Source organism: Phlebotomus papatasi, chromosome 2, assembly GCF_024763615.1.
Source record: "Phlebotomus papatasi isolate M1 chromosome 2, Ppap_2.1, whole genome shotgun sequence".
In the NCBI taxonomy this organism is placed as follows: domain Eukaryota; kingdom Metazoa; phylum Arthropoda; class Insecta; order Diptera; family Psychodidae; genus Phlebotomus; species Phlebotomus papatasi.
Genome location: NC_077223.1, coordinates 33,861,031 through 33,877,203, shown reverse-complemented (window position 1 = coordinate 33,877,203; position 16,173 = coordinate 33,861,031). Strand labels below are relative to the sequence as shown.

The window sequence follows — 16,173 nt, the reverse complement described above, 5'->3', positions numbered from 1 at the left end:
TTAGAAATCCATTGTGATGCTGAATTACATTATAATAAGGCATATTTTTTTTTTAAATAGGAGAAAAAAGTATATTTTCAAAGGGACCACAATTCAAATGTTCCCCACTGCTTCCTACATAATTATGAAACTATTTTTTAATAAATAATCTTCTATAACTTCAATGCTTTTGATCCATTTTCCTTTGAATAATGTTGATGTTTCCGGAAATTCTGCAAAGTATATACTTTTAAGGCTGCTATTGCTTCTTTATTCGATTTAAATAGTTGGTCACGGATGAATTTCTTTAAGTTTCTGGACAAATAAAAGTCCATACGTTCAAGAAAGTCAAATCTAATGGAATTCGTAATTCGAAACTTTATTTTTTCGACATTGTCGAAATGTCTTTGTGAACCGAAACACCTGGCTTAGTAAAATCATTTTTAGCTGAGATTTTTAAGCTGAAATTCAGTTTCTTCTCACAAAATTTCGGGCTTAATTTATTTAAATGTTTGCAATAATATTCAAAATTAATTGTTTTACCTTAGTTCAAGATAATAAAGTAACGAGCATCCTGGAAATTAAAACCAAAACCGTTTTAATTGATATTTCAAGTATTTTCTTTAAAACGAAATATTCAGCACCAGACCTCTGAAATAATTATTTTAACAACTTAGAATTATGCTAATAGATCCAAGATTTATTTAAATTTGAACTACAATATATAAAATCCATTTTAATATACGTAAAACGCGTAAAATTGTTCAAATGGCGCTCAGAAACTGGCACTGGAAAAGGTTTTTCTTGAATTTTTAGCGTGCGCGGTACCACTTATGAAACAGTTTTATTCATAAATAATTTTTTTTAGGTTTGAGAGCGGTGGCAGCCAAAATTCCGAAAGCCAAAATCCCGAATGTTCAAAATCCTGAAAGGGATGAAATTATATGGAGGAAAATGTTTAGAATAATTTTCCAAGACACAGAAGATTTCCATTTGCCTCCAGAAAACTCGGGTGCAATCGTGGGAGTAGCTATGACACCTTTAAGAATTCGGAATTTCGGCTTTCGGGATTTTGGCGTTCGGGATTTTGGCTTTCGGGATTTTGGCTTTCGTTATTTTGACCGGGACCTGATTAACACTAAATAATCGACGCTCATTTTAAAATTTCACCTTTTATTTAATCTTGCTTATACGAAAGCTTTTCAGACAACTTGTAATTGTTTTTTACAATTTTTTTTCATAATGAAAATCAATATAACAATTTGAAATATATTTCAGGTTTCTTTTAAAGTTTCTTTTTAGTCCAAAAAGTATCTTAATATCAGATTTATTTAAAGGCATCTATACATTGGGAGTAATTTCCGTCAAAAATTGCTTTTTGAAGGAAATTGCTTGCAGCATTATGACCTCTACACACTGGAGAAAAATATGTCCATATTTTAGAGTTTTTCCTACGCTAGAGTAGGGAATTTGCTTCAATATGGACATAAATTTCTCTAATCTGTAGAGATCATTATGTCAAACGTCAAAATTCTGTCAAAATTCAATTTTTGACGAAAATTGTTCCCAATGTGTAGAGGCAATACGTTTCAATACGTTTTAATATTCCAAACCTCTCTTTACATAACCCCGAATTACTACAAATTAAAGATTTGTAGAGTAGAACAACTATTTTGTATGTTTTGACATAATTATTATTATATCAGAACAGTAATTATTATGAGACATGGTTATGTAGTCTAAGAAAATTGAACTCGGAACATTAGCAATATAGAACGAGCGCTCTCTCAGCTAGAACTTTGAGCACCCTTGAATTAAATAAATGTTTTAAGTAAATTTCTTATTCTCTATGTATCTCAAATTTGAGATCCTGATTAGAATACTTCGCAATAATTTATTTTATTCTTTGTGAAGTTGAATTAATATGTATGTACAACAAATGCCTAACTTTCCTTCCCTTGTCAGACTTCTATTAATTCTGAGCACGAAGAAAATCTAAAAGTTAAATACTCATAAGAAATTATTTTTCTTGAGGGAATTCACAAGAATTCATTCAGCAAATTGAGTAATTAACGTAAATAATGTGGGATGAAGTATACATGGGAATCTCATTCATTATCTCATAAAATTTCACACTTTTTTCGGTATTCGGTTGATTTTTCGCGGAAAGAAATTAAGAAAAAAAAACGGAAGATACAAACAACAAAAAATTTTGGTTCCATGGAAGTCAAAGAGTCAGCATAACACTTTCTCACATTTTTATTACTATGGATATGATTGAAATTTATATTTACAATCACTGCGAAAATATCAAACAAATAGAGAGATACATCATAAAAAAAGACTTCTCACCTACTTTCATGATGAAAGAAATGAAGATGATTGAATATTTAACCACAACTTGTACTTTTTTTTATTAATGATTAAACGGTATTGTTGAATATGGTAAATTTCTCAGAGCCACGAGGGACTAATTTAAGAAATTTTATTAATATTTTAGTACCCACGAATTGCGAGAAATCCACAAAAAAAACTCTTTCCAATTGATTAAAAATGGAACAGTGTGTTGGTACAGTTGATAAAATAATAATTGTGTATTATCTTATCGGAGGATAGAATTAGAGGTTCTCAGCGTGGACAAAAACAAAAAAAAAACTTTGAGATAATTTTGCTCACAATAAAATACCATAATTTGTGGTCAAAAGGAAAAGTGGAATTTTATCACAAAAAAAAGTTAAGAATGTTGAGGAAAACATTTCTTTTTCTTAGACTTGCATCATCGCCATTTATACCGTACAAGAAATATTGCTTTATGACTAAAAGATTCAAATGGATTTTCAATGATGTGTCACAATTTTATTTGCAGGCTTTATTAGGAAGATAGTGATGTGCTAAATACCTTGGTTTTTACGTCTCTTTTTTCTTACAGATTTGCAATCAGTGACAGTGCATACCGATCACTCACGGGAGAAAATCGAGCCCAGTGTATATTAATTTCAGGTAAAATATGTCTAAAAGTATTTTATTTATTTAAAAAAGTTCGAAATAGCAATTTCAATGACGAAAGAATTTATAAATGTTTATTATATGACTCATACTTTACTCTGCATGTATTTCATGCTTTTACAAAAATGTTCTTTATAATAAAAGAAGCATCAGAACCGTAAAACACTTTATCAAGATTCAAGAAAAAAATCTAATATAAAACTGCATTGAGAAGGTTGACAAACGTTCCGCACAATTTAAACATTAGATATAGAGAATTTAATTCGCAATCTGGTAATTAGAAATGTCTCTTTCACAAAAATCACAAATAAAATTTTCCGAAAAAAAAATATTAATTTCATTACATCACACCGATTGTTCGATTTTCTCAAGTGCTTCTTTTATTTGAACGTGGCAATAGCATCTTATCAATTGATGGCAATCGGTACTATTTCATAATAGCACTTGTGATAATTTTTCTCTTTTTTGTGAACACATGCATTCCAATACAAATGTGAACAATACGATTAGACTTTGGTAAAATTCTTAATTTTTTTTAACTCAAAGATAAGGTGAAAGAGAGTAAATTATATATAATCCGCCTGATATTTAGTTAGTCATATAAAAAATAAAAATCCCCTACAGGGAGTTCCGGCTTAAGTGAAAACGGATTGAAAGAAAGAATTTGATATAAATTGCCTACTATTTGGAGCTCATTTATAAAATAATGTTTGAAATGCCCCTAAATGTAGGGGAAAGTGCTCTCCCTTCGAACGTTCATGCCTTCGAATAATGCGAATTTCTTTTGTTTTTCGTAAGAGATTTATACTAAATTATCATGGAATTATCAACAATTGATGATAAGCCAACTAATATTTAATAGAAATGTGTAGGGTAAGTGTGCCAAATTTCGGCATAGTTGCGTGCAAGCGCAAAAGTCTCAAGTTTGAAATGTAATATCTTTAATAGAAATTGAGTTTTTTTATTCATTTTACTTAAGGAGTGTTGCTTAGAACCTTGCAGACAGTTTATCGTCTTTATTTACTCTAAAATCATTCTTAATACATTTTAAAATGAATAAAAATGTAGATATAGCTTTGGTGCCCTATTTCGGTCACCTTCATTTTTATAGATCCTTGTCCTTCAGGAATCCTTCCAATGCCTTTTTCACGTCATCTCGTTTGTCGAAGCTACATTTTTTGTTATTCTTTTGCATTGTATAATCTCTAGAGTATGTAAAAACTAAAAATTCATGGAAATTCGAGGAACAAAAAAGGTGGCCGAAATTGCAAGCTTTCCGGAATTTGGCACACTTACTCTAAGTCTCTTAGGAAAACTAAAAGAAAATTCACATTATTCGAAGGCATGAACGTTCCAAGGGAGAACACTTTCCCCTATGCAAATATTTTTCAAACGATAAATTTGAAATACGTTTTTTTTATGAACCATTGGCGCTGAAAATAGGCTGAAAAATTGGTGCCAAAAATGTTTTGCATACATCACGGCATTTCCGTAACTTATTTTAAAGATCTCTCCTATGGGTATGCAATTTTTTCTATGCGGAGTGAATTCGCGTGCTTTTTTATGGTCCCGAGAATTTTTTGAAAGTGGAACTCTCTGTATTTTTACAAAAAATCGCATTTTGGTAAAATTATATGAACACGAAACTACTCCCTTAACACGAAAAATATTGCCATATACTTCTTGAACACTTTATTTTCGTCAGAATGCGACAAAAAAAAAAACAAAAAAAGCCAAAAAAATTTACCGTTTACGATTCACTTTCCATTTATTTTTTAAATTTAATTAAATCTGTTGCAAAACCGGCTGTCTAAATTGGTTTAACTTTGACCTAAGAAAGTTCGATTTCTAAACTTTTTTCGATCATAGGTCATAGGTCTCTATGGACGAAATAGTCGTAATGGTCGATATCTCTTACCGTTTATCCTCTAGATCGAAAAATATATACAACCAATTTGTGATTCGAAATAACCGCGTTTTCAAGATAGACGGTTAATCAGTTTTGTAAATTAGTGGAACCGATTAACCGGGTACACAGCGGTTTTCAAATTTCCGATTAGATTATTGAATTTTAAGCAATTTTTCAGAACTTAAACTTTTGTATGATTTGACAGACATCATTTTTTCTCAGATATAGTTTAAATTAAAACTTTATTTCATGATTTAGTTAACCCAATAAATAAGAGTTTTCGAACAAAATAAGTCATTTACCGGAACTTTACCGTACATTTCCGATTGAGTAAGATACAGTTGAATTAAAAATTTCAAGACCTTTTCAAAAATATCCAAATTTAAGCAAATTGGTTAAAAAAATAGGTCCTCCAAAGTGGTTAAACTTTGACCTTCGAAAATTCGTTGTCAAACATTTTTTCGGTCTCAGGTGTCTAATGACGAATGCTCACCCGGGCTCCGTCGAAAACGTATCCGAAAATAAAATTAATCACTGTAGCGGGTTTCGAGGAAAACCAAAAAATCGAAAATTCAATATTAAAATATTTTTCGAACTTCGAAATATTCACCTTGACTACGTCCAAAATGCTTTATTTTTTCATTGAAAAAACAAATAATTTCTTACTTAGAAACGTTTTAGACAGGGGCCTGTCGACATTTTATTATTCCATAAGTTTTTGCACAGAGGCACTGAAGACTATTGGCAAGTTTTTTTCCTAAAGAGAATTGACTTATCAGTCTGAGATATTTCGAAATCGTGCATTAAAAGCTATCTAAAAATACATATTTCATTATGTTCGCCAAAATTATACAAGATCTACGAGCAAATTTGTTTAAGTCGCGGTGCAATAGCTGCAAAATTTTTACAAGGAAAAGTGAAAAATAGCATCAGTTTTTATTAGGCTTGATGGGCCCCTGGTTTTAGAATTATAAATTTTATAAAATTATAGAAATAAATTTTTTATTAACTTGGTTAATTTCTCTTTATTGGGATATTTCCCTTTCAATTTATTTCATTTTAAAATGTTCTAAACTCTAAACTCTTTTAAAATGGCATAAAATTTTAATGATTTTTTATGATTCTCTGAGAAAATTTATTAAATTTCCCATCAGTTTTTTAAATGCCTAATTAAATTCTGCGCGCATTTTAACGATCATGTACAGTGATTTTATTTCGCAAACTCACAAATAATCGTTTTACTTTTCTTTTCTGCCGTTTTTATTCTCTCTGCTGGGAAAACGATGGCAGAATTACTGAGTAATGATCTTCAAGAATTTTTTTTTGCTTCAATCAGAACTAAGAGAAGAAAAAAAAGAACGTATGAGTTCAAGGAAACTCTTCAAGAGATGAGCAATAGATAGGAACTATCTCACTTCATAAGTGTTCGTTGGAAAGTAATTAAAGTTATTATGAAATCAACCATAAATTGATAGGTTATCAAACTCTCAAGATATGAGCATATCTTATCCATTTCGGGACCACAAAATTGCTCTTGAGCTAATTTTAGAAGATTTTTTTTTGATGTTGTTGTTTGTGTTGGCAGGCGAAAGTGGATCAGGCAAGACAGAAGCATCAAAGAAAGTCCTGCAATTCATAGCTGCTGCTTCAGGGCATGTATCAACAGTTGATAATGTCCGAGATAAATTGCTACAGAGCAATCCTGTTCTTGAGGCCTTTGGAAATGCCAAGACTAACCGAAACGATAATTCCAGTCGTTTTGGGAAGTACATGGATGTCCAATTTAATTTTCTTGGTGCTCCAGAGGGTGGTAACATCCTCAATTACCTCTTGGAGAAATCCCGTGTGATCAATCAGAGTTCTGGTGAGAGAAACTTCCATATTTTCTACCAACTTCTCGCAGGAGCCAATGAGGATCTTCTGAGGGAACTTGAGCTCAAAAGAGACCTCGATACCTACTACTACCTAACGGATGGGGTGAGTTAAGAAGCCTAACGTCGTTATCACACTTGCACATTAAAATTTTAATGTGATTCACATTAATTGTCGCTTGTGAGTGCCCAAATATGTTACTTGTGTCTTTGAGTCACTTAATATTTGGGGTTTTTCTATTTATTGATAAAGAAGTGGACTTGGCCTGCAAAAACAAGTTTAAATTTACCTAAAGCATAAATATTTTTCACATTAAAAAATTAAAGAGAAAATCACATTAATTTTTCGCATTAATGCTATAAATCAATTTATATCAAATTTTTCGGGCCAAATCTACCTTTTTATCAACAAATAGATCAAATTTTGAATATAAAATGATTCAAACACACAAATTACACATTTGGACTCTCACCAGCGACAATTAATGTGAATTATATTAAAATTTTAATGTGCAAGTGTGATAACACAGTAAATCAAATAATTTCTACTTTAACTCAGTAAAAAAAATCTCAGGCAAAGGGAATTGTGGACAGAATCCGAGATGGTGATAATTTCCACCAAATTCGTCGAGCAATGTCTGTGATGGAGATCTCTGAGGTGGAACAGAGAGAGATCCTGAACATTGTAGCAAGTGTATTGCATATGGGAAATGTAGGATTCACCGAAGAGGAAGGAAAAGCCACAATTCTAAAGCCCAAATCTGTAGCAGCTATTTCGAAGCTTTTGGGCTGTCCGGAAGACAAATTGAGTCATGCACTTACTCACAGGACAATTGACGCTCAGGGTGATGTAGTTACGAGTCCTTTAAGTCGAGAAATGGCTATTTATGCTCGAGATGCCTTGGCAAAAGCTGTATATGATCGTCTATTTACCTGGTTGGTTAGCCGTATCAATGAATCCCTCAAGAGTGATCAGAGCAGCCGAAAGAACAATGTTATGGGAATTTTGGACATTTATGGCTTTGAGATCTTCAAGAGAAACAGCTTTGAACAATTCTGCATAAATTTCTGCAATGAGAAACTGCAACAATTGTTCATTGAGCTGACACTCAAATCCGAACAGGAAGAGTATTTCAAGGAGGGCATTGAGTGGGAACCAGTGGAATACTTTGACAATCGCATCATTTGCAATTTGATCGAAGAAAAGCACAAGGGAATTATTGCATTGATGGATGAAGAATGCCTTCGTCCTGGTGATCCTACTGATCTCAGTTTCCTGGCCAAAATGACCAATCAATTGGGTAATCACCCTCACTACCTCTGCCACAACAAAGCCTCAGTAGCTGTTCAGAAAATCATGGGACGCGATGAATTTCGTCTCATTCACTATGCTGGCGATGTAACATACAATGTCACGGGATTCCTAGACAAGAACAATGATCTACTCTTCAGGGATCTCAAAGAAGTCATGGCTGAAACTACCAACAGTGTCACCAGGTGAGTAAATTTCCACCTCAAAATATTTATTCCAAATGGAAAAATCCCCATAAAGTGCATCGTTTTATCAAAAAGCTCCAAAGAATTATTTACTTGCACGGTTGCTGATAAAAACTTTGTACTTGACACGAAATGATTAAAAATTTCTCATTTTTTTTTGAAGGTAAAATCATTATATATAATTTTGCTAATCAAGATAATTCGACAAATAATGATATGATTCTAAGTACACATTCTAAGGCGAAGCTACAGAAATTTCTAATTGAATTTCAAATAACAAAAGAAATTAATAGATTAAAAACAATGTAATTATCACTCTGAAATTTTCTTGATCAAAATCTTACAATCAATACTAGGCACAGATAGCTTATTGTATGCGAGATTTCTAATCAGGATCAATGCAAAATGATCTTAAAATCAATTTTAAATTTAAAGTTGACTAAAGTTTTAAAAGTTGTTTAATTTAAAGTTGTTAAAGATTTAATGAGAGTCTTTTACAAAATTTGTGAACGAATGCATTTTAGCCATTTTAGAATTTTTTTTTCATACATCAGGGTATTCTCTTTACCACTTTACTGTTCTCAAATCCTTGTGTATTATCGACTTTTCCTTGAGTTGGTTTCTGTCTCGACTGTTTTTTTCAGCCCTCATCATGTTTTAACCACCAAACAGTCACGATAAGAATCAACTCAACACAAAGAAAAGTCGATACACATAAGCACTTGAGAACTAAAGTGCTTAAAAAAATTTAACTTTGCATTGAAATAACACCGTTATGTCCAAAATTATTAAAAGTATAATAATAAAAAACATTTTTTAGGACTTTACTGTTCTCAAGTGCTTCTGTATTATCTACTTTTCTTCGTATTGGTTCCTGTTGCAGCTGTTTGGTAAGTTTTGAACACAGTGAAGACTGGGGAAAACAGTCGAGACAGGAACCAACACAAAGAAAAGTCGATAATGCAGAAGCACTTGAGAACAGTAAAATGTTAAAAAGATGTTCATGAGGAAGGTTTCTTCTTTTCATTTTTCATTGGAATAGCACCATTAATCACGTGAGAAATTCATCGCTATGAGATCACATTTACATGGTAAAAACTTTTGGACACTGACCAAAATATTGGAATAAGTTTTCCTTGGAACAAGTTTTTTTGGAATCGATTTGTACCTAAACAAGATATTTGTTTGTTCCAAAAAGTTTTCTTTATGGTTTTGCTACGAAATATAGTTACAATTTTGTTAGAGTTTTATTTTGGAACCATTTGGATACAGTGGAATGTCTACAAATTTGAGTTGATTTCGTTTTATACAAATTTGTTCCTGAAATTTGGAACAGAATTTGCTGCACTTGGCTGTTTTGTTCCCACTGTCAGGAACAAATTGGTACATTTTTTATAACATTATTATTCCTACATTTGTAACATAATTGTTCCGAAAATTTTCGGTGTCCATGGACGAGGTAATTTTTGGAACGATATTGTTACTCATATGGGGAATCTTTTTGTTCCCATTGTCGGGAACAAATTCGTGTAAGTAATTTCGTCTTACAGTTAAGGCCTATACTTCAGCCGAGATGGATTTCGATGGCGAAAGTTCATAAGGAAGATCAAATAAAAAACAACTTAAGAGTGTTCTATACAGACGCTTGCATGACGAAATCATATGCGAGTGCCGGCAGCAGGAGGCGAAGGGAATTTCGAATTAAAAAAGTGAAACCATGTAGCACGAGAATTGCCACAGATTTGGCATCCTCCTCGCTTCGTTGGTGACGGGTGACTGAGTGTGAGAGGAAGGGATATACGATTTTATACTAGACAAGCTATTTTTTGGAACAAATTCGTTACTAATTTTAGGTATCTTTTTGTTTTTCCTAGAAGGTACAAATTTGTCCCAAAAATTTTCGGTGTCCGTGGACGAGCTACGTTTTGGAACAAATTCTTTAGTAATATTGATTATCTTTTTGAGTCTCGGAAAATGAACAAGATTGTGCCAAAAATTATGGTGTCCGTGGACGAGCTAATTTTTGAAAACTATCATTCGAATTTCTAAATACTGTAAATTTTAACAAGATACTTTTTGTGAAAAAAAGAAATAATATAAATTCGAGCAAAACTTAATTATCGGTTCATAAACAGTAGGAGCGATTCAGAATTGTCAGGGATTCCAAGACCTTTTCATTAAACCCAAACTTGTCACAATTGGTTGCGAAATAATGTCCTTTTATAGCTGTTTGACTTTTGACCTTTTGAAGACTTTAGGAGTATTTCAAGGTCATTATAGTATATGAACAAAAAAAATCATCTAAGAAAATTCTAAAAACATATTTGAAAATTTAAAAAAAATGCATGATGTCACGATTCAAAAGGCAAAAATTAATTTTGTGGCGCAATCCAATTAATAATTGATCCAAAATCACTTGAAACCGATTCCAACTTGTCCTTGATTTCAAGGCCTTTCAAATGAATCCATAACTGCCACAATCGGTTGAGAAGAATACTTTCTAAAACTCATTTACCCTCTGAGTTTGAAAAAATACCGTTTTTGAAATGATTAGGCAATTTTAGGCAACAAAAAACAAATTCCCAAAAATACATAATTAATTCTGAACTTTTTGTCTCCACCAGGAAATGCTTCCCAGAGGCGGAATTTAAAAACAAAAAACGCCCAGATACTGCAGTGACACAGTTCAAGAACAGCCTCAACAACCTCATGGACATTTTGATGTGCAAGGAACCCTCATACATTCGCTGCATCAAACCAAATGACCTACAGACATCTGATAATTTTGACGATGAACTTGTACGTCATCAGGTTAAATATTTGGGTCTCATGGAGAATCTCCGTGTGAGACGTGCTGGATTTGCCTATCGTCGTCGGTATGAGATGTTTTTGGAGCGCTACAAGTGCCTCAGTAAGGAAACCTGGCCACACTACCGTGGACCAGCTAAGGATGGAGTTCATATCCTAGTGAATACCCTTGGCTACAAACCCGATGAATTCCGCATGGGAAAGACAAAGATATTCATTCGCTACCCAGCTACACTCTTTGCCACTGAAGATGCCTTTCAGGCACAAAAGAATAATTTGGCAGCCATTATTCAAGCCAGATGGAAGGGTATTAGGCAGAGAAGGGCTTTCCTCAAACTCAAGGAACAGACAATTGCACTACAAAAGTACATTAGACGCTACTTGGCCATTCAGAAGGCACAGAGACGTCGGGAAGCCGCCCAGAAGATTAGGGCATTCATCAAGGGCTTTATCACCCGCAATGATCCACCGAATGAATACAACAAAGCCTTTATCGCTCACTCCAAGCGACAATGGCTTCTGCGTCTGTCCAAAAGTTTACCAGAGCAAATACTTAATCACACCTGGCCCAATTATCCAGCTCACTGTTCTGAGGCTTCGCATCATCTGAAAAAGATGCATCGTCTCCATCTGGCTCGCATTTACAGACTCTCCTTGAGTAAGGAGCGCAAACGTCAGTTAGAACTCAAAGTCCTGGCTGAGAGTGTCTTCAAGGGGCACAAGAAGAATTACACGAGGAGTGTGAAAAATTGGTTCCAGGATGAACGAATTGGGAAGGAGCACATGACACAAGTCAATAATTTTGTCACGACGAACTTTGGCGCAGAAACCCTTAAATATGTCACAACAGTGATCAAGTACGATAGACGAGGGTATAAGCCACGTGATAGAATAGTCCTGCTCAGTGAAAAAGCCCTCTATGTCCTAGATGGCAAATCCTACAAGCAGAAACATCGACTACCCTTAGACAAAATTGATTTCTGTGTCTCCAATGAGGCTGACAATGTTCTCATCGTGCGAATTCCGCTTGAGATGAAGAAAGACAAGGGAGATCTCATTGTAACCGTTCCGGAGATCATTGAGTGCTGTATTTGGATTTTGGATGTGACAAAGAGGAGACAGATCCTCACAATTGTTGACACAGGATCGTAAGTATATCGCTTAATCACAGAAAATTAATTAGGGAACTTAAGATCCCATTTGTGAGTTTCGTGTATTTCAAATTTTAGGCCACGCCCCTTTCAAGAAATATACCCAACTTTTAATTGGAATTTTAAAGTTTTCTATAATTTCATTTATGGAAAACTGTAAGCAAATATTCAGGGATATTAAAATAGAAAGATGGGGATGAACAACTAGGATTTTTGAAAATAAACCACGCCCACTATATATTACCTAATTTTAGACCACGCCCTTTTAAGGAAATACACTAAATTTAAATTGGAGGTTTACAGTTTTCTGTCATTCATTTACAAGAAACTGTAAATAAATATTCAGTGAGATTAAAATACGAATGGGAAAGAACAACTCGGCTTTTAAAAAATAAATCACACCCATTATATTTATAGGGGAAAGTACTCTCCCTTCGAACGTTCATGCTTTTAAATAATGTGAATTTTCTTTTAGTTTTTCTAAGAGACTTACACATTTCTATTAAATATTAGTTGGCTTATCATCAAATGTTGATAATTCCGTGTAAAATCTTTTACGAAAAACAAAAGAAATTCACATTATTCAAAGGCATGAACGTTCGAAAGGAGAGCACTTTCCCCTATGTTACTTTATCATATTTTTGGTACAAAAACAAGTTTTAATTAAATTACTATTGCTAAATACGTACAAAATAATAAATCAATTATGTGGAATAGTGTGAAAAATCGAAAACTAAAATAGGGGCAGTTAAAAAGAAAGAATATTGGAATAAGAGTAACCAAGATTTTTCCCTACCTATATTCGCTATAAAGTTTTTTTTGTAAAATATTGTAAAAGTATTGTCAAAATTATTCTTTTTTCAACAAAAAAAATCCATATTTTTCGATAGGAAATGGTTTCTAAAGTCAATGTTTTAGATCATTCTCTAGAGAAAACCTACCGATCCATAGTTTTTGGTATTATATTATCAAGAAAACCATTATTATAATTTACACAAAATTCACAAATAATTTCATAGAAAAAAAATCCATAGGCATTCAAAAAACAAAAAGAAATAAAATAAAAGGAAACCTTTGGAGTTTTCTATTCCATCTGTTAAGAACTATTATATACCAGATTTTAACAAAAATTTACAAGAATCTTGTGTAACAATCTTGGCGAATTTGGGTCTAATTAGATGTGTAGTTAAGATACAGCAAGATTTAATAAAAATCTCTATGAAGACAGGGATAGGTAAACATCTTGTTACTTTTCCACATAAAACAATATTTTACAAGATTGTACTAAATCGTTTGCAAATGTTTTCTCATTAGGGCGAGGTGGGGCTACTGTGTTATACAATTTTTTTGCGTATTTCAAATAGAAGCTGATTTTTAACATGGTGTAATTTGGATACACAAAATAATTGTGGATCTCCATAAAATAATTGTAAGCATCAGCTTCATTTAAAAATAGGCGGAAAAGTCGTATAACAATCTAGCCCCACAGGTCAATGAAGCCCCACCTCCTCCTATGCAATTTATTTTTTAGTCTTGTAAATATTTAACTAAGGTTTAAAAACTAAAATATTTTCAAGTGAAGAAATCCTCAAATAATTTCCGATAACCTTTAAGTAAATAATTCTTTTCAAGAGTGGAAGAAACGTACAGGAAACCCATTACTAATATCCTTAATATATTATTAACATACTACCATTACTACAGATTACAGTTCGAATCATATTGCACTTCAAATTCCCTTCTAAAGTAAATGAAATATTTTGCAGTGCATCTTTAATTTCAAGAAATAAACTTAAGATTCAGAGAAATATTAAAATTTTTGTAAAAAGACGGTTTTAAACCGGTTTCTTCTCTTAAAACCGGTTTTAAAACCGTCTCCAAAATAGGACGGTTAATCGGTTTTTCAAAACCGGTTAACCGTTTTTGGAATCACTAGCTAGCATAAGCTTATCTGGGCTTATCGCTGGTTTTTTTGAATGGAACTAAATTTCTTTTGAAAATAAGAGAAAAAAACCCCAATTCAAAGGTGTTCCACTTCCTTCTAAAAGCCTTTTTAATGGTTTCGTAGGCTGTGATTCTTTCAGTTGAAGATAGTTTTGTATGCTAATTTGATTTAGAAAATTATAACTTTATTTTTATTCGCTTTGTGTTATATTGTTGAAACCTTTTTAAAGGTCTTACTTCTAGTCCTGAGTACGTTTTATGTCACCGCATGTTAGGGGCGTGGCCTATTTTTTTTAGTATGAGTAACTCATGGAATCTCCGCCATAATTGAAATAGTTGTCCCTACTAAACGATTAATGCTCAACGCACAATAACTTTTGTTTTGTAAACACGTTTTCGACATTTCAATGAGAGTGAGTGAGACCTATATCTAGTCATCTTGCTCACTCTCAGAGAAAATTTCGAAAACATGTTTACAAACAAAAGTTATTGTGCGTTGGGCATAATGCCCAGCGCACAATAACTTTTGTTTATAAACATGTTTTCAAAATTTCCCATGAGAATAAGCGAGATCACTAGATCTAGATCTCACTCACTCTCATTGAAATGTCAAAAACATGTTTCCTAAACAAAAGTTATTGTGCGTTGGGCATAACGTTACAAAATATAATCCGCAATTACCCCATGAAGAGGGGCACTCCCTAAAATTATTTTTGGGCGGAGCCTATTGGAGAAGTCACATAAATTCGATTTTCAAAATAATGATTATTTATAAAAAAGTTACTCCAAAATGTATTTATGCCAAACATTCAATTAATTACAAGTATTCGATTTAGATATAAAAGTATTCAATGACCCAGAAAATTTTACGATTCATGAAAAATTTACGCATAGGGCGTGCAAAATATCTTAATTGAGCTCTCTCTTTAAGAATTTCATTCATAGCGCAAGAATCTAAAGAATTCATTCAGAATTTTAGCACGAAATTTAAAGAAAAAAAACAATTCAATGATTTAATTTTCTAGAATCATGCACAATCTGATAAGAGGAAAGACGGGAACAATTGAAATTCAGACAGGTCAACAATCCAGTATTACCAAAGCAAAGAGTGGAAACCTTCTAGTGGTGAGTATCTCATTAGGATAAATTATTTTTCTTAAAAATTCTACAATGAATATATTTTTCTTTTCAGATTGCTGGCCAATAGACATTGATATTCCTGTTTCGTGAACGTGATCAAGTGCCATTAAATGGTTTAAAAGGGTATGTGGAGCAGAGCAGGGCAAATAGACGCCCGCGGGAGCCTAAATTTAAGCCTCAGAGGATTTTTTTTGTAGAAATTGTAAAGATGTACTTACATAGTATCCAAATTTTATGGGAATGTCTTCCTTGATGATTTTTTTTTGAAAATAAACACTATATCCTCATCCATGTGCCTTTATTGTCACCCTTTGACATCCACAATACCAGCGTTATCCGGAACATCCGCGGCAGCCACAGTGAACACACTCCACCACTCTGCCCTCTTCCAGCTTTGACTTTGGGACGCGACAGATGCAATTGGTGCCAAAATTGGTGTCCCTCGTTTGAATACATCGCAGGCAGCAGAGATTCTCATACCCGGACTTTTTCCACTTGGCAATGAGATTCCCATCGGCAATCTTCTCCTTCAGACAATACTCATACAATTCCCGGCTGATGGCCTTTCGGCGGTAGAACAGATCATAGATGTAGCGGGATTTCTGATGATGTATCTTAAATATCGGCCAGAGACTCTCATTGATACGTTTGCCTTCGTGAGGTTCAGTTTCCGCTTCCCTCATCTTCTGCTCCAACTCCTCCAATGTCGGCTCAATCAACTCCCATCCATCAGGCGGTTGTTTGCGACTCCTTCGAATCTTCGGCATGTCCTTTTGGCCAGGAAATTAGCGTGATATAGGTAAAAATCCACAGTGAAAATTACTTTGTTTACCTTCACTTTTTTGAGGTTATGGGCGACTGCTGTCTT

The 16,173-nt window shown here is 33.3% G+C and overlaps 2 protein-coding genes across 5 annotated transcripts in view; one reads left to right on the top strand and one right to left on the bottom strand.

Moving 5' to 3' along the window:
* The window catches only part of LOC129803558 (unconventional myosin IC), a 36,300-nt gene extending 20,706 nt beyond the window's left edge, over positions 1 to 15,594 (top strand). For 3 of the 4 annotated variants that reach the window (XM_055850215.1, XM_055850213.1, XM_055850212.1), the window contains exons 4-9: positions 2,909 to 2,979; positions 6,480 to 6,871; positions 7,340 to 8,262; positions 10,887 to 12,218; positions 15,191 to 15,290; positions 15,358 to 15,594. In XM_055850215.1, the coding sequence (XP_055706190.1) occupies positions 2,909 to 2,979; positions 6,480 to 6,871; positions 7,340 to 8,262; positions 10,887 to 12,218; positions 15,191 to 15,290; positions 15,358 to 15,372 (2,833 nt within the window). In that variant the 3' untranslated portion in view covers positions 15,373 to 15,594. Of the gene's footprint in view, positions 1 to 2,908; positions 2,980 to 6,479; positions 6,872 to 7,339; positions 8,263 to 10,886; positions 12,219 to 15,190 lie in introns of all 4 variants that reach the window. The other variant, XM_055850211.1, reaches the window with a different exon arrangement.
* LOC129803583 (protein BUD31 homolog) overlaps positions 1 to 16,173 on the bottom strand; it is a 37,525-nt gene extending 21,352 nt beyond the window's left edge. The window contains exon 1 of the mRNA XM_055850274.1: positions 15,524 to 16,173. Coding sequence (XP_055706249.1) covers positions 15,638 to 16,072 — 435 coding nt within the window. The 5' untranslated portion in view covers positions 16,073 to 16,173 and the 3' untranslated portion in view covers positions 15,524 to 15,637. The remainder of the gene's footprint in view (positions 1 to 15,523) is intronic.